General features: G+C 50.7%; 1 protein-coding gene across 1 annotated transcript in view; it reads left to right on the top strand.

Annotated features, from left to right (window-relative positions):
* The first annotated feature begins 2719 nt into the window (after positions 1-2719).
* The window catches only part of ARK2C (arkadia (RNF111) C-terminal like ring finger ubiquitin ligase 2C), a 47524-nt gene continuing 25644 nt past the window's right edge, over positions 2720-24599 (top strand). The window contains exon 1 of the mRNA XM_065657267.1: positions 2720-2812. Coding sequence (XP_065513339.1) covers positions 2752-2812 — 61 coding nt within the window. The 5' untranslated portion in view covers positions 2720-2751. The remainder of the gene's footprint in view (positions 2813-24599) is intronic.

Raw genomic sequence — 24599 nt, 5'->3', positions numbered from 1 at the left:
ACCCAATGCAATAATCCACGCGAACAAATCCATCGCGTATAGACATTAGGAGGCTGCCGAGCGCTTAAACCTGCCAGATGCACGGGACGGATAAGGATAAGCGGGGATTAAAGGGGCTCCCCACGGCAGGACGGCAGTGCGGGGGGAGCGCGGCAAAAACACCCCCCAGCCCGGCCAGGGTGGGGAGGGCACCGAAAATTCGGTTTGCGGCGGGACAAAATGCTCCCCGGGACCCTGCGCCCCAACAGAAACCCCTCCTGCACAACGGGGTCTCTCCCGCTTCATTAAATAAACAACGACGACCTTCTGGTTGGGATTTCCGGAGGTAATTGTTCTTCTTTAAGCCATGAGGGCTCTTTGTCTCACAAGGAGGGCGGCTCTGAGCCCCGTGGGGCTTCCACGCTCCCTCCTGGGCTCAGACCGAGCCATTTTAGGTCAGCGATGCCCCAGCGGACAAGTTCTGTCAGTAGCTGGGGCATCAGCACAATGGGCCACAGTGTCTCCTGCAGGGACAGGGACAAGCCCCTCCGTGCTCCTGCAGCCAGCGCCATGCTCTGCTTTGGGCCCGACTTGATGTATATTTCCCATACGTGCTGCAGCCAGCGGTGTGACTGCGAGCTGCGGTGCAGAGGGGTGTACGGAGGGGACAGCAGGGCTGTGGCCGTGTTGTGTGTGTGAATGTGTGTCATTGCACGTGTGTGTGCATGTATGTGTGCTTCTGCGGCTTCGCATGTGCACAGGACTGCAGAGTACGCGGTGTGTGCTTGCGCACGTGTGCCTGAGCATGTGTGCACGTTTGTGCACATGTGCCAGTGCCCATGTGTGTGCACAAGTGCCTGTGTGCGCACATGCCTCTGTACGCATGTAAGCATCTATGCGAGCAGTGCATGTGTGCACACGCATGTGTCTGCGTGTACAGATGTGTGTATCTGCTCGTGCCCATGTGCACATATGCCAGTGCCCATGTACGCGCACCCTAGCCTGTGTGTACATATGCATTTGTATGCATATATGTGTGCAGTGCACGTGTGCATGTGTCTGCTTATACATGTATGTGTGTTTGTGCATGTGTACACAGGTGTGCACCCGCTTGTGCACGTGTGTGCATATGCATCCGTATGCACACGCGTGCCTGTGTCAATGTGTGCAGTGCATGTGCATACTTGCTTTTGTCTGCTTGTGTACGTGCATGTGTTCGCGTGTGCACCTGTGAGCATATGGTTCTGCATGCAGGTAGCCCTCTGTGTGTGCATGTGCATGCGTCTGCTTGTGTACGTGTGTGCATATGCTTCCGTATGCATATGTGCGCATCTACGCATGCACTGCATGTGTGCACATGCGTCTGCTTGTACACATGCATGTGTCCGCTTGTGCACATGCATTTGTCCGCTTGTGCACGAGTGTGTATATGCCTCTGTATGCATATGTGTGCGTCTACACATGCAATGTATGTGTGCACGTGCCTGTGTCTACGTGCATGTGTCCGCTTGTGCGTGTGTCCGCTTGTGCATGTGTGCACACACTTCTGTTCGCACAGGTGCCTGTATGTGTGCGGTGCATGTGTGCACATGCACTTGTCCACATCTGCACACGTGCACATGTGTGAGCATATGGCTCTGCATGCAGGTAGCCATCTGTGTGTGCACGTGCATGCGTCTGCTTGTGCACGTGTGTGTGTATGCATATGTGCGCATCTACACATGCAGTGCATGTGCGCACATGCACTTGTCTGCTTGTGCACGTGTGTGCATATGCATCTGTATGCACGTGTGTGTCTACACATGCAGTGCATGTGTGCGCGTGCCTCTGTCTACGTGCATGTGTCCGCTTGTACATGTGAGTGCACACGCTTCCATACGCACGGGTGCATGTGTCTACACGTGTGTCCACATCCGCACCTACTCGTGCACGTGTGTGCCAGTGTGTGCACATCCATGCACAAACACGTGCGCACGCGCGCACATGCACGCACACACATACACGCTCACAAGCACACACATGCACAGAAACACGCGCACACACGCGTGCACATACACGCACACACATGCGCACACACACACACGCGTGCACACACACGCACACACGCACGCACACACACTCGCACACACACACCCGCGCGCACCAACACACGTGCGCACACACACGTGCACACGCACACACACCTGCACACGCACACACGCACCTGCACATGCACACACGCGCGGACATACACTCACACGCACACACACGCACACAGACGCACACGCGTGCACATACATGCACACACATGCACACACGCACACACACACTTGCACACACTCGCACTCACGCACCTGCACACGCGAGGACACACGCGTGCACATACACACACACACACTCACCTGCACGCGCACGCGCACACACACGCACCCCGGCGCGCGCCCGCGTTGCACGCCCGCAGCGCAGCGCGCGCACACGCCTGTGCACCCGCACGCACGCACGCGCGGCGCGCGTACACGTGACGGCACGCCCCGCCCCCGCGCCCCCCCCGCCCTCCCCGCCCTTCCCTTTTAGCCCCTCATTGGTCGGCGCGTCCCTCGGCGGGGCGGGGCCAGGCCTGGGGGGGCGTGTCCTCCCGGCGGCCGGCGCGCTGCCATTGGCGGCGGGCGCCTTTGTGTGCCGGCGGAGCGCAGCGGAGCGGGGCGGCCGCCACTCGCCGTCGCGTCGGAGGGGCCGGCGGGAGCGGGCCCGGGGCCGCGCCGCCGCCTCCGCCGCGCCACAAAAGGCCGCAGCATGGTCCTGGTGCACGTCGGTTACCTGGTGCTGCCCGTCTTCGGCTCCGTGCGCAACAGAGGTACCGCGCCGGGGCCCGCGGGTTCGCGTCCCGGGGGCCGCGGGTTCGCGTCCCGGGGCCGCTCCGCGCAGCAGGGCGGGATGGCGGAGGGGAGGGGGGTGCGTATATCGAGGCGGGCGGGTATGTCCGGCTCGGCCCGGGCTCCGAGACCCCGGCAGGGTGGGGGTGCTGCCCGCCACCCCGTGCCATCGGCGCCAGCCGCCCCGCACCCCCCCAAACCACCCCCAAACCCCCCATCCCCAGCAGTGCCCGGGGTGCGGGTCCCCCCCCCCCCCCAGCTCCCGCCTGCACCTCCAGTTTGTCCCTCGGTAGATCCATTTTCCTTTTCTTATATATATATGTATATATATAAAATTTATTTTTTTCTAAATTTTATTTTATTTTTTAATTTAACCCCCCCCCACCCCCGTCTCGCCGTGTAGCCTATAGCCACCAGGCCATCTCAAGCGTAGCTGTAGACGATAACAGCCATTTTTGTACCTTCATCCTGTTTAGCTGAGTACATTGCACTGTAAATTCCTGTTAAGTGGATTCGTTTTGCTGTGGTCGTCGGGTCTCCTGGGTGGGAAGTGGGGAGGGGGGGCTTTGGGAGGGGCCGAACGCCCCCGAATTGCGGCTGAAAACCCCCTAAAATTTAAAAAAAAAAAAAAATGGGGAGAGGGAAATGTGGCGGTTTGCCTTAATTCTAAAAAAAATACGAATTGGGCATCGTGGGTGCCCGTCCAGCCCCACCGTCCCCATCAGCCACAAGTGTCCCGTCCCAATAATGTCCCAATAAAGCGGCTCCAATCTGGCGAACAACCCCTCCCCCCCCCCCAAAAAAAAAAAAAAAAAATTTAAAAAATCGATTATGAAAAGAGACGACTGGCAAAATGTTTTTTTCCATTGAACAGGGATAACATTTTTTTCTGCTGTGCTAAATTACTTCCTGTTCTTATTTTGTGGGTAATTTTTCTGTATCGAATATCCTTTGGTTGTGTATCTTCACCTTTTTCTTGTACTAAAACTAAAGCATGGTCTGTATTTTTTTACATTACCTAGTTTCTGATGTAAATCTCTCTGTAGAGACATACCCTGCTGAAATGTAATGTGCTGTAGCCTATACATCTGCTCAGTGTACGCTGCTTTTGTTCTGTTGCCCTTCCATAGCATGGTGGGCCTTGCCTTTTTGTATTGTGTGCATGATGACATTGTTACACACGATTCCACTAATACTAATATACGATCTCTCAATAAAGAAACTAGTTTTCCTATATTAACCTAGTGTGCTTTTTCTATTGCTGTTTTCCCATTTATTGTCGTATCCTGCTGTTTAGATTTTTTCCTTGCTTTCCCCTCATCGTGAGGTTTGAGTGGATTTTTTTCCCGTAGTGCAGATATGGGGGCTTTTTTATACATATTTTTTATTTTTTTCCTCCTATCCCATATCTACCCCCAGCATTATTCTGTGTGTACATACCCCCCAGGCGCACAGTCCATATTACCCTTGTGCTGATGCAGAATTCTGTTTTACCGCAGAATAGCCGAAAGAAAGGCGCACAAACCCAAAGCCCCCATTATTAACCAAAGAAAGATAGGTGTCTGATGAAGGCTCTGCTGCTTATCTCATCCTAGTTACAACATTACACATTCCTGACCGGACTGATAACCAAAACCAGAGGGACAACCTCCAGATGGATGGATGGGGGGAGTAATTTTTTGTTTCTTTTTAAACTCCCGATTAACAAGAAGTAAATGAAGCTGGGGGGAAAAAAAAGTCACTCTAATCTATTAGCTGTGTATTTAGATGTGTGTATAAATATATATATGTGAGCGCCCTGCCCACCATCTGCTCGGCGAGAGGTTGCGGTGCCGTGGTCCCGCGGCGCCTGGCATGATATAAATATCTTTGCCAGACCCCTGCAAGGCAGGGCTTGTAAAAAGAAAAAAAAAAAGACATCCCAGCTGCTAATGTTGTAACTACATTCTCTTGCTTGAAGCCTCCGGGCCCCACCATCTTCTGAATAATTTGATTTTTGGTCAAAAAGAGCGAAGAGCGGGGTTGGGAGAAAAGTCACCGGGGAGCTGAAAATATTGGAAGTGGGGAGGGATGTGAAACCAAATTGTGGTCAGCGAGTGATTTTTGCTGTGAAGCGATAACAATACCAGTCACCCCTCCTCGTCCCTGTGTCAGGCCTCCTTTCTCAGGTCTGCAAAAAAAATGGCCCCGTAAAACCTTTGTAAAACCTTCCCTTTTTGGCTTGGATACCACCAGAATCTGAGGGAAGTCAGGGCTCCCCAGAGCAGGGGCTGGGGCCGGGTCGCCGGGTTGCGGGGGGGAACATCTTGTTTTAATTGCCTTTCCGCAGAAAGGTGGGGAGGCACAGGATTGGTTATTTGCCTTTTAATGAGAGGAAGGGAAATTCAGCAGGTCGGTGGCCACGGCTAAAATTCCAAGAGGAGCCGCTTGCAAAACAAAAACCAGAAGCAAGTGGCTCTGCCTTACCCCAGCATCCCTCAGAGAGACGCCTCATCCTGCCAGGCCGTGCCTTTCCACCTCCCTCCTCGCTTTACCCCGAGTTTTTATTTATTTTCAATTTTTTTTTGCCCCCCCCGCCAACATTTATTTATTATTTCCTTCTCCATATTTCCTTTTTTTTATCGTGTATCTCGACGCCCTGTTCGGCCATCCTGTCCCCCCACCTCCCCATTGCAAACACCAGCGGGTTGCCCCCCGTTTTGTTCCCCCCCCTTGGATGTGGTTGTTTTCTGTGGCCCTTTGTTCTCGCTCCATCCTTGCCCCGGGCCGGCGCTGAGCTCCCTGCGTGACACATGTCCCCGTATGCCACACATGTCCCCGTACGCATCCCGAGGAGGGAGGCTGTGCTTCTCGCTTGCATGAAGGGAGACGTGCATGCCTGTTGGGGGCTGATCCATTTTCCAATGTGACTTTTAATTTTTTTTTTAATTATTGTTATTTTTTTTTTAATTTTTTTTTTTGAGTTTTAATATTTTTTTTATTTTTTTTTTCTTTTTAATAAATTCGACTCCCCCCACGTGAAACGATGAGATTTGGGTTATGGCGTGGGAAAAATATTATAATCCCCTCCTCCACCTTCTCCCCCCTCACCCCAAAACGGATAAACCCAATCCCCTCCAAAATGCACCTCGCGCTACGGACACCTGCTGGCAGCTGCCCCTTTGTTGGGATTCACTGCAGCGAGCACAAAAAAACCCCAGATCTCCTGCAAATTAGCGCTGATAACAGAGCAAGACTTGTTCGGTCAATGTACTCCGAGGATACTTCGATAATCTAATCCTACAGAAAACTGCTGGGGTAATGGCAGCTGGTACTAAGCAATTTATCATCCACATCATATTTTGACCTGTCTTGTTAGAAACATGTTTCTTGCGAGAGGAAACATTTCCCCCCACCATCCTCCACCTCCCAGCCTTGTTAGTCGGTAACCACCAGGCCTTTCATAGCTCATAATCCATCAAGTGCATCCACAGCGTAATGACTTAATTCCTTTGACACTCCGAGTCTCGAAAAGCCACCCGGTACGAAGGAAATAATCTTTTTTTTTTTTTGTTTTGTTTGATTTTAGCATCGCGGGCTGAGGAAACCCGAGCCTCGTCGCGTGCCGGTGGTGCTGCGGCGGGTGGGGAGGCACATGCAGTGATTTCTGCAAAGCCCAGACACCTCCCCAGCACCAACCCGTGTTAAATACCTTCTTCCAATAACCGGGAGACTGATAATCCCGAGCGCGGAGAAAATGGGCTGCGACATTCATTTATGTCAGGGTCGTGAAAAGGTCTTGCACACATTTAATGACGCCGAATGGGAGCTGGACCCATCTGCGCCTCACGCGGGGTTGCTTTTGAGAAAAAGGTAAACAAATAGCAGGTCACGCATTGCTCGTATCGGGAATCATCAGCAAAGTCTAACGAAGGCTGAGCTGGATTCACCCTGCCGTGCGCGGATCCGGCCCCGTGGAAGTGTGTGGTTTAAGAACCGGTGAGTCGCTGCCCGAGCGAGAAAGCAAATGTGGCTGTGAAGATGGAACGGGGGAATCGGGGGACAGGGTGGGGACACAGTTTGGCGTTGCTCGGTGCGTCCCGGACAGAGCGGGGGGACAAAACGGGGATGGGGGGGATCCGTAGGCGCCGGGATGCTGCCGTAACCGGCCGCGGGCCTCGCTGAGCCGAGTCCTCCTCCATGAACCGCCCGGACGGACTGTCCTGGAGTAAGTCCGAGCTTCGCTTTTTGCCCTTGTCGTCTTAAACCCTGCTTGTAATCCGGTTAGCTGGGAGGGGAGGGTGGAGCGCTGGGGGAGCTCCCAAATCTGTATGAGAAGCCCCCCCGCCCCGCCAGGTGCCGTGGGGAGCACGGGTGACATCCAGGACCGACCAGGCAGAAGGTGTCGGGGGAGAAGGAGAGGGGAGGATGGCTCCCCCGGGGGTCTCGTGGGACGTGACACCAGGTAGCGAGGGCACGGGCATCCCCTCCAGCCCCTTTGCTTGCTGGTTTAAACCCAAACTGTGCGCTGGGCTTGCCCGGTGTCGAGACTGGAAGATCCTTGTCTCTAGAGGTGTTCAAAAAGAGACGCGTGCTGCAGCAGATCGGCAGAGAAAAGCCTTTCCCTCCCTCCTTAACCCGAGAACACTTGTTTTGGGAAGCATTAAATAAATGTGCCAGAAATCCAAGGGGAGACTGCAGAAGTTCTTATCCTGCATCAAGATCATCTTTGATGCCCGTAACCTCCAAGACCAGACTTGGTTTTGCAGCTGGGAGAGGTGTGATGGCTTTTGGGCATCTCACGGTATTTGGGTGTTTCTACATAAACCTGCAGCTCCCGGAGCTGGGCGATAGAACGAGGCTTTTCAGTTAAAGGGTAGAGTTAAATTCTGATTAGAGCAGAGCTTCAAATTGCCGCTTGTGGCAACGCCGGTGCTCGAAACTCAGCTGCAACATTCGTGAGGTTTTCCAGCCGATGTGGTGGTTTGGGAAGGAGAAGGGCGATGTGTGGCTGTGGGCAGGGACCTGCAAATGGGCAGTGAGAGCGAGGCTGAGACCCAATGGGGAAAATGATAGTTTTCTCCCTTTTTTGGTTCAATTCGGGGAGATGGAGTGCAGTGCCCATGACCATCTCCATGCAGGACCCCACAGGAGACTTCCTAATTTAATCCTCCCTTCATCTTGCTTTACTCCTAAACCTCCTTAGGAAGAAACTCAGGTCTTTTGCGAGTGCTTAGATTCTCCCTTTAAAATCCACCTTTGCTTAACCCTTTCTGCTCCTCCTCTCCTCCGTTTCTGCAGTCTCCTGGGACCTTTTCTCACCCATTTTCCTGCCTGCTGGTCCTTTATATTTCCCAGCCGCAGCTGGGTCGGGCTGGCTGGCACGTGCTATGATGGATCCCTCTTGGTAAGTGTCCTTAACCACGTCTTGTTTTCTCTCCCTCCCTTTAAAGGCTGTCAAATGTGCCTGCAGAAAGCTCCACGTGTATGGTTCGTAGATCTTTGAATGAAGGTCATTTCTTTGGTTTGAGTGAATAAGCCCAGCGGGGTCAGGAGCAAAGCAGATGCTGGAAGCAGTGAAGATGCAGGTTATGGGGAGAGGCAATGATGGGCAGCTTGGTACCTGCGGGCTGGAACCCTTTGGAGCGCGGGCATACCTGTGGGGAGATGTTTGGATGAGGATTTCAGTAGCTCGGAGAAGGATCTGGGTGTCTCTGTCTCTCGCACTGTGTCCCTGTGCTTTTGGGGGGTGTCAGAGGCTGCCCGAGCTGGAGGTGACACCCTGAGGTGTGGGTGACCATTAGTCACCATCTGTCTAGGGCTCAGGTGATGCTGTGGAGCTATTATTGTGTGTCACTCCTCTACCTCCTTCTCCAAATGGTACAAGGAGCAGGTGTTCCCCTAAACGAGGAGAAAGCCAGGCCATGGGTACCTTTTGGGACTTCTTTGAAGGGATCTTCGTCAGGAACTGGACAGCTCGACAGGCGACATGTCCAACCACCCAACGCTGGGGTTGAGTTAGGAGCTGCTCCAAACACCTGCTCTTGTCTTCTCCAGGCTCGGGAGGGTTTCTAAGATATGTTCAGAAACACAGTCCCTTGGGCACCCGGCATGGTGTGGCTGGTCCCCACTCTGGGCTCCTCCAGTGGATGGTGGGATTGGGAAATGTCCCCATACCAAAGGTGCCTTCCCCGTTGGTGCTTTGTCTTGTGTTTCTGGGCTTTCTCATTTTCCTGGTGGCATCTGACTCTTCCTTCAGTCACGCTGCTGGCTAAAGGCCCTGATACAGCCAAAGGGATCTCGGTTGTTTTGGAAGCTGTGGGCGCATCAGGTGGCACCGCTCACGAGTACTTGCCCAACCAACCTATTTCCATGATACTTCTGCTTGAAAACTGGGCATCTACAGGCAAAAGGAAGCTTTCTTCTCTTCTTTTGATAGCTGAGGAGGTGCCTGTTCTTACACAGTCCTGCAGCATTAGGTAGGATCTCATTTATCTTTGCTCCTTGGGGCAGTGGAGGACATCTGTCCGGTCCATCCAGGGCTGATCATCATCAGCCGGTGGGAGCTGAGGCTTAAATTGACTCTCCCGTGAATCCCAAACCTCCGTGAGGAGCAGCTGGAGTCAGAAGTGAGCCGTGGGTTCATGGCGAAGCTTCGTGGACATGGGATCAAACACCAAGCTGGAGAGGTCTGAACTTGTTTGTATGCGAATAAATCCAAAATACGTCCTCGAAGATGCTTGGCATTTACACTGGGATGAGTAAGGTGAGAATCTAATTCAAGGTGGGCTTTTTCAAATTAAAAAACCCAAAGTGATTAGCAGCAAACTGACCACAGTCTAAAGATATTTTCTGCCATCATATTTTCAGTCCTGCTGTGGCGTTTGCTGGCAAATTTGAGCAGGAGCTTTTTTTTAAATCTCAGGCAGTGTCTGAAGGTAATAGGAGTGCTAATGCTTCTGGAGATGTGTCCATCGAGCCTGGCAGCTTCCACGTCCTCCAGGTGGAAAATACCATGTCTCTAATTTTCCCGGCAGGAAAGGAGCTTTAAATCTCATGCAGATTACTGCGCTCGTTGTTGTGGTTTGTTAAATCCACATTTCTCTTTCTCGTAGCCTGGATTTTAATATTAATATCTTTAATTTCATTTATAAATTCACTTATCAGCTTTCATTAGTCATCCCGTTAATGATCCCAGGCAAGAAATTTGTCATTTGACGTCAAAAGGCAGATTAAGGGACTTCTAGAGCCTCGGGAAACTGCTTCATGCTGCACTGGAATTATGGCGGTTGGCATACGGGGCTAATGCTATGTATAATTTGCATCTGCTGCTCAGGGGTTGAGTGATCATTTTATATATTTAGCAGAAAACAAGAGCATTTCTTAATCATGAATGGTATTACATTTCCTGCAAACTCTGCAGTATTATGAATCACAGGGACATAAACATTTTGTTGCCGGCATGCCTGGTTTTGCATTACCACGGTGGTAAACCCTGGAGGGTTGGATCCTGACAGTTTTCCTCCTCCTTGGGGGGGTTTTACTGCATGAGCTGCTAATTGAAATTAAGAAGATCCCTCAACACTAGAAGCTGGAAGGGATGGGGAGTGGATTAAGCTTGGCTTGGCCAACATTGAGCGTCTTTGGTCTCTGTTCTTCATGGTGGGGTGAGGGTGTTGGTAGCGTTTGTAGGTGAGAGTCTGAGGTGTGAGAATGGTGGAAAAAAACCACACAACGTTTGCTCAAAATATCTGGAAAACAGCAGGGTTAGATTGGAAACAAATGAGATGTAGCATCCACAGACACCGGTCCATTCAGGTTCATCATGACGGGGTGTTTTAGACATTATGAGCAGCCAATGTGTTGGAAGAAGCCTTATCTCATCCAGCTGTTATTTGTGATATCACACAAATCTCTAGGGGCTGAGATAAGGAATGAAGGGGCTTTCTGCACAGACATAGCATGACGTGAGTGGGATTTGGTTTACAAGGCCTTTTTTTTTCTTAATAGTGAATGTCTCCGTTGCATGCAACCCTACAAAAAAAGATCCCCTCCAATGCTACCCACCTGCAAAGCCCATCAGCAGCGCCAAAGTCCCTCCCCCGGGCAGGGCTTCCTTGGAGATCGATATTCTGCAAGCAGCTCTTCATGAGGCTGAATGGAGAAAATTTTTTCCATCATATACCAAAACCACTTACTGAGCTGGTTTGGCTCAGCCCTTGTTGGCCTGAGTGGGAAACGTCCATATGAACCTGAGATGATGGTGGTATCGCATGCCAAGAGAAGCTCTTGGGGAGCCTGGAGGTAGCAACAAATCTGGCTGGGGGCTGCAGATCTGCACCGTTGGACATTTTGAGTACTGGAATTGTGTGAATCTGGACTGGGTGGGAAATGACAGGTTGGGTGAACCTGGGTGCTGCATCACCAGGAGTGTGGGCAGCAGATGGAGGGAGGTGACTCTGCCCCTCTGCTCCGCTCTGGTGAGACCCCCTGCAGGGCTGGTCCAGCTCTGGTTCCCCAGCACAGGACAGACATGGACCTGCTGGAGAGGGGCCAGAGGAGCCCCAGAAATGATGCGAGGCTGGAACAGCTCTGCTGGGAGGACAGGCTGAGAGAGTTGGGGGGTTCAGCTGGAGAAGAGAAGCTCCGGGGAGACCTTATTGCACCTTTCCGGACTTAAAAGGGGCCTGTGAGAAAGATGGGGACAGACTTTGGAGCAGGACCTGTTGCGATAGGACAAGGGGTGATGGTTTTAAACTAAAGGAGGGAGATTCAGGCTGGACATGAGGAAGGAATTGTTGTCCCTGAAGGTGGTGAGAGCCTGTCCCAGGTTGGGCAGAGAGGTGGTGGATGAACCATCCCTGGAGACATCCCAGGCCAGGCTGGACGGGGCTCTGAGCAACCTGAGCTGGTGCAGATGTCCCTGCTCATGGCAGGGTGGGCACGGGGGGAGCCGGGAAGGTCCCTTCCAACCCAAACCATGCATGGTGGGCAGGAGGCAGCCAAAGTTTGGGGGAATGTGGGGAGATGGAGCCTCTCAAGGTCCCATCTGCAAGGGTGAAGAGTGGCCCACAGCCCAGGGAGTGAAATACCTTCCTGCTCTTACCAAAGCAGCAGCAAAACTCATTGTCCAACCTTAATTCGTTGCTCAGCTCTCTGTCTGATTCCTTCCTGCATTAAATTAATGCTTGATGGCTGCACTCTTGTCTCTGATGTTGCTCCTTGAAGCTTTGAGCTGAAAAAAACGGCAACTCATTGGGAATTGGAGAAATATTGCAGAGGAATTGGGTCCTGGAGCAAGGGGTGTTGGGTCCCGACCAGGGGATGCGCTGGTGGGTGGTGGACCAGCAGCTCAGCTGGTGTCACTTCTACTGACCTGAGTCTCTGAGGACTAGAGCTACACGAAAACAGAGATGTCTGGTTTTGATGATGGTGATTATTTTCTGGTTCGCTGGTTGAAAATTTATTTTCCTAGTTTCTTATTGTCTTTGAGTTTTTCAGCAAAACGAGAGGTGGAGGGGGAAAAAGCTTTTAAATGGTTCATTTGGAGTGAAGTGAAATGAAATAGGCCACAACCCCAGAAGTGAAATTCTATCTTATGGCAGAAATTAAATGGCATTAACTGAATGCAGGGAATAAAACCAATTCATCATAATCTTTCAGTCGGGTTTTTTGTACGGAAATGTTTCACCTAGATGCTATTTTTTTTTTAATATCCAGGAGATGTACTTGGTATTTTGTACTCATTTGAAAACCTTGCTATGGTCAGGAACAGACTGCCCCGGTCCTTCACGTTCTCATACTGTGAAACCACGTTGTGGCATTACTGTGTGCAGGAATTGGATTGATTTAACCAACAGAAAGTGCTTTAATGCCTGAGATGAGCCTTGGAGAAGCAAACGCTTTGTTCTCAGTGCAGAAGGTTGCAAAATGCAGTTAGACCCTTACAGAACACGGGAGGTCACGTCAGCCCCTGCCTCTCCTTCCTTCTCACCTCTATTTGGTGGGTTTCCAGGCTTGCAAGGACCAGAGTCGGTTTCCAAAAGGAAAATGAGAGCTGAGGTATCGAAAGAGATGTGCAGCCACTTCTTTGCTTCTCACTGGGCTGATCTACCTGAGCTGCTTCAGCCTGCAGGGGCAAATCACACCTCCTCCATGGCCCCATTTGATCTGAGCAGGAAAGTCTGTCTGGCACGTGTGATTACAAACCTGCTGGTGGAAGACCGGGGTGTTTTGCCAAAGCAGACCATAGGACAACCCTGGAGATAAGGACATATTGTCTTGCCTCGGGTCATCTGCAAGGAGGGAGATGCCAGATCCAGGTGGTGCGTGATGCCATCCAGGTGCTTCTTCTGTAGGGTGAAGGGGTGTCTTTGGCAAAAAAAATATTACCAGGAGGCAGCTACAAGCTTAGAAAAATAGGGCATGGGCCAAGGGGAAGGGAGGCAAGGTAAATCTCCCAGTTCTTTGAACAACAGTTACTCCTGTGAGGAACTGGGGTGCTGTTAGGGAAGCTGAAGTACATTTGTTGGGTGCCCAGTGTGACTTTGCTCTTTCTGTAACAAGCAATTTTGTGCCCCTTTGACAAAAATCAAGGGCCAGACCTCAGCAACATCTGGGAGGCTCATAGTAGGTTTTGGGGTATGTTACCCTGGCTCATGCGTTCATCCAGACTGTGTGGGACCAGCTGTGCTGTCCCTGTCCTTCTCCTAGGACTCCTTGTCCACAGCCCCTCGCCTCTCACTGGACATTTTTCTCTTTGAAACTAAGCAATGAGGGGAGTTTATTTTTCATCCTGGGCTGACCTGGATGCTGGCAGACATGGGCTTAGACCCATCCTCTGGATCTCTGCAGGGACACGTTTGCTGCTCTTCAGCAAATGCATTACAAGGCTGGATATATGTCAGATGAGAAGTCCTCCTGGCCAGTGCTGCTGCTGGTGTTATCTTCACTTGTTTTCTCCACCTTTACCTCTCTCAATTCCCACTGCGCTTTTAAATATCTACCGTGTTTTTTCCCCGTGGATGTGATGGGTTTTTCTGAATTTCTCCTTCCTTGCGTTCATTCCCCAGTCACCAGAGTCTTCCTCAGGGCTGCTGCTGGCTCCGGGGCTCAAACCTGCTGGAAACACTTGAGGTGCTCTAGCACACTGGTCTGGTGTGTCTTGGTGGAGGGGAGGGCAAGGCACTGCTGCCCATGGGATAGTGCGTCCAGAAGACAGAGGACCTCCTTGGGAGCTCTGTACGCGCTGAAGGGATGAGGAGGCTGAAGAACAAGTGCTGTCGTGTGGCCGCTGCACTGGGAGATGGCTGTGGTTGATGCTGTAATCACTGGTGTTGGGAATCATAGAATCATGGAACGTCCTGAGCTGGAAGGGACTCACGAGCATCATTGAGTCCAACTCCTGTCCCTGCACAGGACAACCCCACAGGTCACACCGTGTGTCTGAGGACGTTGTCCAGTCTCTTCTTGAACACTGTCAGGCTTGGGGCTGTGACACCTCCCTGGGGAGCCTGTTCCAGTGTCCAGCACCCTCTGGGTGAAGAACCTTTTCCTCCTGTCCAACCTGACCCTCCCTGGCACATCTTCCTGCCATTCCCTTGGGTTTTGTCATTGGTCACCATAGAAAAGAGTTCAGCCCTACCCCTGCTCCTCCCCTTGTGAGGAAGCTGTAGCCACGATGAGGTCTCCTCTTAGTTTCCTCTTCTCCAGGCTGAACAAACCCAGTGACTTCAGCCACTCCTCATATGGCTTCCTCTCCAAACCTTTCACCAACTTCATAGCCGTTTTGTGGACACTCTCCAGTAGCTTAATATCTTTTTTATACTGTGGCGCCCAGAACTGCACACAGGGCTCCAGTGAATGCAGTGATGGGAAGGTCTACCTCATAACTAGAGCGCTAGCTTTAAAGCATGGTCCACGTTGGTCCCTTGGCTGGGGGAAAGGAGCATCATGGTGTGGTGCTGAGTGGGCTGCAGGTACACGTATCTCACCTGGCTTCACTTCTAGAAGGCATTGCTTTTAGACGGTGGGTTGCTCTGATGGACACTTTGCAGGAAACGACCCATGCAGAAGTGCTGCTGCTCTTTCATTGCATTGAACTGGGAACTCCGGTGGCTCTCCTCTCCCCCGCCTCCTGTTTTTGGTGCACTGGCACAACTGGTCACAGCTTTCTGACCCCGCGATGGGAAACGGGGAGGCAGCAAGGGCCCCTTCCCAACACCTTGTAATCCATATGGGAAATAGGGGGATGGACATGCTTTTCAGAAACACAACTCACCGGCAGCATCCCTTGGGGGGAGGCGACATCCCGGCCAGCACAAGAGCCAAAGGGCAACAAAGAGGCGCTGGGACCCACCTGAGAGCTAGGGCTGAGCAAGTGGGTGATGAAGGGAAGGAGGGATGTACCAGGGCACCCAGCAACTTACCCCTCTTGGAGCCGCCACCTCTGCAGAGGACTTTGGGGAGTCCTCTTTGAAAGCAGCCTGTTGGAGGTAAGTTCAGTGAGTGAGTGTGTGTGTACAGAGTTGGCACTGTGCCCCCGAGCCAAAACACTCCTCTCCAGACCATGAATAGACCCAGCTCCTGGTTGCTTTCTCTTTTTTTTCAGCATAAAGAACAAGTTCGTTCCTAGTGATGCCATGACGCACGCACTTTCGCATCGTGCCAGGGAGCTGGAGCTTTGAGAAAGCCAATAAATATAATGAGGCTTTGTGATTAAAAAAATTAAAAAAAAAAATAGAAGAAAGGCATAAAAGCCCAGAACACAACAGTAACATGAAAATGCAATGTGTTTGCCAAGGTTCAGACACCAAAAAGTCAGTGAAAAGGTACTTTGTCCTTATCGATGCCTGCCATGAGGAGTCTGCTCCCCACGTCTCCTGGGGTTTGGGGTTGGCCGTGGCGCAGTCCTTAAGCTGCAGAAGCTCTTTCTGTGTGTGTTCACCTGCATACCACCGCCCATGGTGAGAGAGGCAGCTTCCACCTCTGGTGTGCAGCTGTCTCCAAGGAGGAGGGCTTACCATTCCTGGCAAATTTTCATCTGTGGGAGAGGTTTTAGCTGAGCTCTGGTGTGGAAGTGCTGGGTAATCACAGAATCAGAGAATGGTTTGGGTTGGAAGGGACCTTCAAAGGTCACCTAGTCCAAACCCCGTGCCATGAGCAAGGACATCTTCACCTTTCATCTTTCAGGTTGATGGCGGAGGAGGGAAGGCAGCGCACAGCAGAGAGCCTGGGATACTCTCTGGGTGGTGGGTGATGGACCAGAAAGTCAAGAAAAAGCAGCATCACACCAAGAGATCCCACACCACAGGCTGGGGATGCTCGTCAGTGCAGCTTGGTATTGGTTAGGAGAGCTGTGGTTCTCCACTGCATCCAAGCTGGGCAGGGGCCGGGGGTGGCCATTGACTGATTTCCATAGTATTTAAGACAAAAGGAGAACTTTGTCAAGCAAGCTGAGCTGCTCTGAAGGGCTGGGCGCTTTGGTTGCATGAGCCACCACTTGTCACTGAGAAAACGTGACATTCAGGAGTGTGTCAACTCTGCCGAAGCTGCATCCATGATACCAGGGAACTTCTGTATTTAAAACTACAAGCAGGATAATGCTAGTGGGGCTTTATGCTGCTGTGTTGCTACCCTGAAACACTGAGAGCAGAAATTCATATACTCCATTAGAGCAGAAGAGTAAATGTCCTGAACCTTGGGGGTCCCAGGATGAAGTCTGCCATCCATACAGCTTTTCTTGCATCTCCAAAACCCAAAAATGATCCCACTGTGAAATGTCAGAAATCAAGATTTGCCCATTCACCTTTCTGTGTGAGGGCATTCAGGGCTTGGGCACTGCCTGCAGGCATCTCTTTGGGGCTAGATCTTTGCAGATCTGCCAAATCTTGGCTGACAACTAAGCCAGCCTGTACCTCCTGATGGGGCTTGGTTTGACTTGCTCGGTCAAAATGCTGCTTCTGAATGGAGGGACAGGATTAGACGCTTTGTACTTTACCTTTCTCGAAAGCACAAGAGAAATTTTAGAAATGCAGGGTGCAGCCTGGCTCATGTTCTGGAGGCACCAGACTTTAATTAAAATCATGGAGAAATTCTGATCCCAGCTTTAATTCCTCTTTGTTTGCAACTGGGATCTCTGAGGAGTCAGACTTTGTGGCTTGAACATATATATATATATATATTTTTTTTTTTTTCATTTTTTCCCCCCAGAACTGTGTTGAATCTGAAACACACCTTCACAATTCTTGCTTTTGTCTCTTCTAATTGATATCTGCCAGAACCACTGACCAATGGACGTTACACGGGTCAGTGTTATTCATGCTGATTATTTCAACTCGGGCAGAAGTCTTCTCCTGGATTCAGTGGTTAGTGCTGTGAAAAATCTTGTAATCTGTTTCTGATTTCTCTAAAGGTTTGGTTACACTGTGAACCAACAAGTATAAATAGAAAATGCACATCTAGGGTTACTTTTATTCCAGTCTTTTTGTGAAGTTTGTGCTCCCTGTGATGCAGAAGTGCTGTGTGCTGCATCACTCTTTGCACACGTGTGCATTTACAAGCACACCCCTTGCAAGGGTAGAGGAGATTTTTCCACATTGTTGGTGCTTTCAGAGCTATAATGTGGAGGCACATACCCAGCTGCCCCAGAAGATGCTCTCTTTTTAGAGTATCTTCGACTGGCTGATAGAGATGCAGAATAATTCAGCTGGGAAGGAACATCTGGAGGTATCCAGCCAAGCCTCCAGCTCAAGGCAGGGCTACGTTCATGGTTATTGAGTGTCTCAGGGTCTAGCCCAGCCAATCTGGGATATATTCATGGATGGAGATGACAGCGCCTTGGAGGTGCCTGCCCTCTGGTCAGCAGTGTCTGGGGGTACACCTGCTCCCGGGTCTGGATGCATGGTCAGATGGCATGGACATGGGTGCAGATGTGATCTCCCTTGCCATAAAACTCAATGTTGGGACGCTTTCTGCTCACACTGCGCTGGGGTCATCCCAAACAAACAAGGGGACTTTCCATTTCCATGGCCACATCTGCATGGGGAAGATCCCAAACCACCTTGGGTCTGGTCCAAGGCCAAGCAGCTGGACTGTGTCCAACACCTGGAGCAGAAACCGGGTCTCCCCAAAGTGCTGGACATTCTCCTGCTTGCCCAAACAGCATGTGTGGGTCTGGGTGGGCAACGGGCACCGCATGTGACCCCCAGCTCCACGGATCCCTGCTCAGACCCTCTGACCTTCCCTAAGGTTGAGTAGGTGCTTTTGGTCTCCCACCCTCATTTCTCCACCTGTACAAGGCATCAGTGCCCATCTCACAGGCCACTGGGAATTAAATTCAGGGAACGGGGAAAATGCAAATGATTCTGCTCTTTTGTAGGTAAAATTCCTGGGAAAATGTAAATCTTTATGGGGAAAAGTAGATTTCTGGTTTTCATCCTTTCTATGGGTCTCTGTTGAGGAGCTATGTTATAGAAAATGTCTAAAGAATTGTATTTAGCCATAAAAACTTGGCCGAATGTCTCCACGTTCTTCAGGAAATGGATTTAGAAATTAAACAGAAAGCTGACAAAGCTGAGATTTTTGGATGAAAAATAAAATCCTCAATTCTTTCTTAGTGTCATATATGCATAGATTTTTTTTTTTAAGAATGGTTTTCACATGATTTTGTTTTAATCTGGAGGAGGCATTTTTCCCAAGGTCACTCTCTGCAGTTTCAGGAAGAGTAACTCAGGCCCCATCTCCTCTATGAAATCTGCTTAAAAATAAAGATCTGGGGGAAATCTTGGCTGCTGACATCAACTGCACGACTTCCTTGTGTAGCTGCTCTGATCAATAGGTTTGCGTTCCCCATGTAGCTGATAGATCTTGACTTTTTGAGTCCAACAGCAACTTTTTGCAATGCCAGCTGATACAGAGCCAGGGAGACTTGTGGCCACTTCTCAATAGCAGGGGATTTATCAAAGTAAATCAGATCTGGAGTCACTGAAAGGGAATTAATGAGAGATGCCGTGATGCTAGTTTTACAGTTGCCTTAAAAGGTGTAACTACTCTATTGAACTGATCTGCCTGTATTTAACTCCTGTTTGTACTTGAGTGGAATAAACGTTTTCCTTCAGGAAGGAGGAATTTTAGAGCGTAAAACAGTTATTATAAAACTCCCAAATGCCTCAGCCATAATGATGTGACAGCTTGCAGCCTGAAACCCAAACTCTTCGTGTGGTGGTAGTGCCTTAAAGTCCTGTTTCATCCCCTTCCCCACCTCCCCTTTCCCCTCATCCCAATTACACTTCCAAAATGTCTCTGAAAAGGTGGTGTTAGGTTAGTTGGTTAGACCTTGGGTAGTCACACACAACTAAAATTGACACCTTCCCTCAGCAGAGAAAGTCCTGATTTCAGCCCAACTCAGCTTCTTCTCCATGTTGTTGTGTTACATGGTGGAGAACATCCTCACCTCGATACCCAAATGGGATTTTGAGAAATTAAGGCTCTATAACATGTTGCATCTTGTACTGGTCTGGTATAGACATGAGCTGGCGGCACCCTTGGATTTGGATTAATTATGCTAAGGATTTGCAAAAGCGTTTTCTAATGGTTTTTAGTGGCAAATCCTCATTTGTCCATGACTGACAGTAGCTGCACCACCTTGTTGTAGAAGCATGGAGGGGAACTGCAGGTCATCGGGACCACCGGCCACAGGACCATGCCAGGAGGGTATGGAGAGACCTCGAGGTGGGCACCAACATTTCTCATTTCCTTGCTGTGTTGACCACCAGCTCCTCAAAGCTGCTTCCCAGCTGGGCACAGAGACCAAGGTGGGACCCAGCGTTGGTGTGAAAACCAGATGGAGGGGTAAATCTGATAGGGATGGACTTATCCTGACCTGATGTCTACCAGCCCAGTGACAGAGTGGATCATGTAGCATCTTTAAATCCTTTACACCCTCTTTCTGGGGGGCAGAGGGGTGAAAAATGTTTAATCTTGCTCGTAAAGTGAGGGGCAGAAATACATGACCGAGGGTGAAGATGAGAAACTGACACAGAACAACCCTGCTGAAACCTGTTTCATTTGGGGCTTTTCTGGATAATTTTTTCTTTTTTTTTTTTTTTCTTTCTTCCCTCGACTCTATCTTTCAAGCGAAGCTCGTGCAGATTTGTCACAGGTCAGGAAAACTTAAGCCATGATTTGTAGAAGATGAATGGACTTTAAAAATCAATTTTGTGGTCCCTGGTGTCAGTGCGGTGCCAATCAACTTCTCCTGGTGCTGCCCGGTTCCTCCACTGGTATCATTAGGAGGTGTGGGCAGCATTCATTACAGGGAGGCTGAGCGTTGTCGTCTGTTAATGGAATTGAGCTGCCTGACCTTAATGTGTGACTGATATTTAATTTGAAGTTTCTCTGGACACCAGCAGGCTGTAATGGAAACAATGCAGGCCCAGCGAAGCAAAGCCTTAGCCTCGAGAAGACAGCAAAATAAATTAAATTGGGTAATTAGTAAAAATCCTTGGGGCCTAGAGGTCACACGTGGAACTAAAAAAAGTGCATTTTTTTCCATTTAGCAGCTGGAGCTGCTCCCATGATTTTAGACTTTACTCGCCATATACCATCGGGAACGACGCAAACTTCCCACCACATTGCTGTCTCCAAGGGGAATTTTAATGCATGTCCAGGGAAATAAGCAGGAGAGGCACCTTGGGTGGCTCTGGTTTATGGGGTTTATAGAATCATAGAATAATTTGGGTTGGAAGGGGACCTTCCCAGCTCCCCCAGTGCCCCCCCTGCCATGAACAGGGACATCTGCACCAGCTCAGGTTGCTCAGAGCCCCATCCAGCCTGGTCTGGGATGTCTCCAGGGATGGTTCAGCCACCACCTCTCTGGCCAACCTGGGACAGCATATTTTCATGGGAGATATGTGGAGGAGAGGGTTTGGTCCTGGGCCCACAACCCACTTTTGTCCTCTGGCCAGCTGCCATCTCCTCCCCTGTAAAACAGGGTGCACTACCCAGCGCTGGGCAAACACTTTGCCGTCCTCCCTCTGTGCCGTTTAAGTACAGAATCGGCTAATTTGGGTGCGCTGTGGTTCGCCGCGGCACAAGAAGTCTGCTTGAAGGCCCTGCAGAGGAACTGAAATCAAACAAATTTCAGGTGGTCTGACAGATGAAGCTGAAAGGTCATCACAATATCAAGCAGGAGGTCGTGTGCGGCTCTGGAAGCCTCTGCTAAATATCAGCCAAAGATTAGCCCGTCCTCTCCAAAAGGCCAAGAGCTATAAAGGTTCCGAGTTCCTTCTGCCACGCGTTCAGACTCGGAGCACCTAAAAATGGCACAAGCCCCCTGTGAAAGAGGTGCAACCTCAGGAACAGCAAATTCAAGGCAAAATATCAGGCTGGTGAGGTATGCAAAAATGAATTTGGAAAATTCTTAGATTTTTAAAAGCGAAAAGGGATTTGTAAATCGCGTGGCTAGCACTAATTAATTTGGAATGTTGCCAAGCCTTGCCATCCTAGCTTAATCATTTGCTGTGAAACAGGGTTGTCTGTCTGCCAGCCTCCCATCCCGGTACATGGGGACAGCAAGGAGACATCTCTCTGGTAGCGACATCACCACATCCTGTATTCGTCTGAAAATCTGGTCTTTTAAAGGCTTCATCTGATATAAAAGTTGCCAGTGCAGGAACTGCGCTGGAGAGGAATTTCATCTGGGAAAAGCAGAGTCAAATAATCAGTTTAACCAGGGGTTTAGACTCTGGTGGAAAGAGCTCAACAAGGCTGTAGGCTTCTCCCCGAGGCCATCAACTTTCTCCTAATGGTGCTGTGCTAATTAACTGGCAAATTCCTCATCCCTTGCGCTGGCATGGACGGCTGGTCTAACTGGGTTCACTAATTCTCCCCCAGACCAAGTTCTGGCTCCTGACGCTGGCTCTCCCACAACCTCCAGAGGCCCCAGAGCAGGAGTTTGAGGAGCAGCTGTACCTCATACCCATTAAAGCCACTACGAGCCCATACGAGACACCTTGCAAACATGAAATAACCCATCAGCATGAGAAAAATCTCACCTGATATGTGGTGAGCAGTGCCTGATCCTGCAAACATGTGGGTGGTTGCATGAGTTGAGTTGAAAAGTGCCTGTTGTGCAGAAAGCCCTGGGGACACAGGCTTTCCCCACTGCAGCATCCCTCCTTCCTGCCCCGGGTGACAGCTCACCTAACTCCAGCCATCGCCACTACTTGTATTTATGAGGCACTTAAACAGCCCCATAAAGAAGAATTTACAGGTTATTCTGCGACCTGTAACCGAAAACCTCTTTATTTCATCGTCTCTGTTAAGAGAGAAGCACCCACAGCCCCGGGAGACAAATTCCCTCTGAATGACAGGTTTGTTTCTCAACAGCGAGGCTGGTTTTGGAAAGCAAGATAACGGTGGCAACCTGGTGCTGCTAATGGGCTTCTCCAAGGGGCTTTGCTGGTCCAGGGGCTGAGGGCTGCACAGCCTCCCCGTACCCACTGGCTGCGCTGAATCGCAGCACATAGGCTTCCAAGGTGGATGTAATAAAAACAGCATCCACGTGAGAGAGGAGGAATGTTTCTGTCTGAGTGGGCTCGGCAAAACCACTGTCAGGAATGGTAAAAATCACAGCGGGAGGTCAGCTCGGGTCCCAGCTGGGTGGTTTGCTCCTGTGTGTGATGGAAGGAGGCAGTTCTTTGAAAGAAAATGGTAAAGGGAGAATAGCTCATCTGCCATTGCCTTGGTAACCCACTCTTCCGATGTCTTCGGGCTTCCCAGTTTGGCTTGTCCCCTGCTGAGAAGCACTGTCTTCTCCTAGCACCCCCCCTGGATCCCCTGTGGTCTTCATCCCACGAGGAGCCCATCATGTCCAACCAAGGGGTTGATGCGGTGCGAGGAATCTGGACCGAGCCCCATTTCCCACCCTGTGATGCTCAGTTTAGCTTTGCCTGAGCTAATTTGTCAGGGAGCAGGCTGCTGGGGGTTGTATTTTGGTTTCTGACTGCTGCCAGGGTCCCTCTCCTCCTCCCCTGCATCCTCCTCATCTGCTCAAGCACCCTCACTCCTCCCATGGCAGCTGGTGAAGACATGAAACCAGGGTGGCAGCTTGGCCCATGGGCCTCCCTTGTCACCTGGCTCGGTTCATTCCGGACTCGTCAGTAGTTTTGGGGTCTTCAATGTTCACATTGATCAATCTTTTAACCCTGCAACAGCTCTCCTCTTTGAGGTGGCTGGGTTTGCTTCTTTAGACTAGTTCAATTACTGGCACACTATTGCCTTTAAATTTAAGGAAAAAAAGCATTCACTGGTGGCAAGCACAGGCAGCACAGACCCCACTGCCTTCTTTTCCACTGGCAGACTGAAGCTGCTATGTGGGTCTGCAGCGGACACAACTGGTGCCAGCCTGATGTTAAGTAAATGCTTCACCAGCCCAGGTTGGGCAGAGAGGTGGTGGATGAACCACCCCTGGAGACATCCCAGGCCAGGCTGGACGGGGCTCTGAGCAACCTGAGCTGGTGCAGATGTCCCTGCTCATGGCAGGGGGGGCACTGGGGGAGCTGGGAAGTGCCCTTCCAACCCAAGCCATTCTGTGATTCCCAACCATGGACCGTGCCTGGTGTTTTCTTCAGAGACCCAGCTGTGGAGCTGGGTAACGTCTTAGATGAACGAGAGGTAGGAAGACCTTGCTGTGGCTGGGAGTGTCTTTGGATGCAGTGTTGCAACTTATCCACCTAAAAATTCCTGCAATAGCCTCACTGCAGCAGGAGGATGCTTCTTCCTTGGGTACATTGCCATGCTGCATCAGAATAGTTTCACATGAGCAACTTCTTGCTGCGACATCTCCCACATGCTATATAATGTGACTTGCGGCTAGTACTGCTTGAGGGCAGATGGCCAAAAGTGTACCTGTATTTTGGGGAGTTTTTCTTCCGATTCACCATCCTCTCATTCAGTGAGTCACCTGGATCCTGTGCAAATCCATACCAAGTGTGGGTTATTCCATTCCTCCTGAAGTCTACGCACATGCAGGGCTGATGGCAGGCTGGGACCTTCTGGGACAAGGGGTGGCCTCTGCAGCACGAGCCACCTGCCTTGATTCCAGCCACTAAATCCCCCGTGCCAGTCTTGCAAGTAATTCTTCTCTAGATCTTGCTGGGTTTTGAGGAGGCTGAGATATGGGACAGGTGCGTGAGGAGGTCCTGTGCATGCCGTTGGGTTGCAAGACTGGTGTTAAGGTGGAAAACTTGGTGGGAATATGTTTTGGGGTAAAATTTCCAACCCTGTAGAGCCGCCTTCAATCCTCCCTCCCAGAAAATGGGGACGTGGCTCAGAGGAGACAACAGGTTGGGTCCCACCCCAAGGAAAGGACATTTTCCTAAAGTGGCATCTGTGTAGTCCTCTTCGGGACATGTTGCACAACCCTGACCCACCGTCAGCCCAGCTCCCCATCTCAGTGCAACATTACCATACCCAGCAGCCTCCTGCAAAAAATCCCAGCCCTGCAAATAACGAAGCATTCGGATAATGGTACCAGCTGGACAGTAGCCCAGCATCCCACTGGGGACCTTCTTATGTCTGGAGCTGACCATGTGAGCAAAACCACTGATATTTCTCTTTTCTCCAACTGAGGTGGACTTTTAAAGGGCAGCCAAGCTTTAGTGTTTGGGGCTTGGGGCATCTCCTTGGCTTTTGGCCACTGAAAAGTACCTGGCCTTGATAGAGCAAACTTTGTGTTTGGGGTAAATCTGAAGGTGCTAAATCCTGGTGGACAGCTGGCAAAACCCA

Source organism: Caloenas nicobarica, chromosome Z (genome assembly GCF_036013445.1).
Source record: "Caloenas nicobarica isolate bCalNic1 chromosome Z, bCalNic1.hap1, whole genome shotgun sequence".
Taxonomy (NCBI): domain Eukaryota; kingdom Metazoa; phylum Chordata; class Aves; order Columbiformes; family Columbidae; genus Caloenas; species Caloenas nicobarica.
Note: the sequence above shows the minus strand (reverse complement) of the source record. Positions and strands in the feature narration are given on the sequence as shown.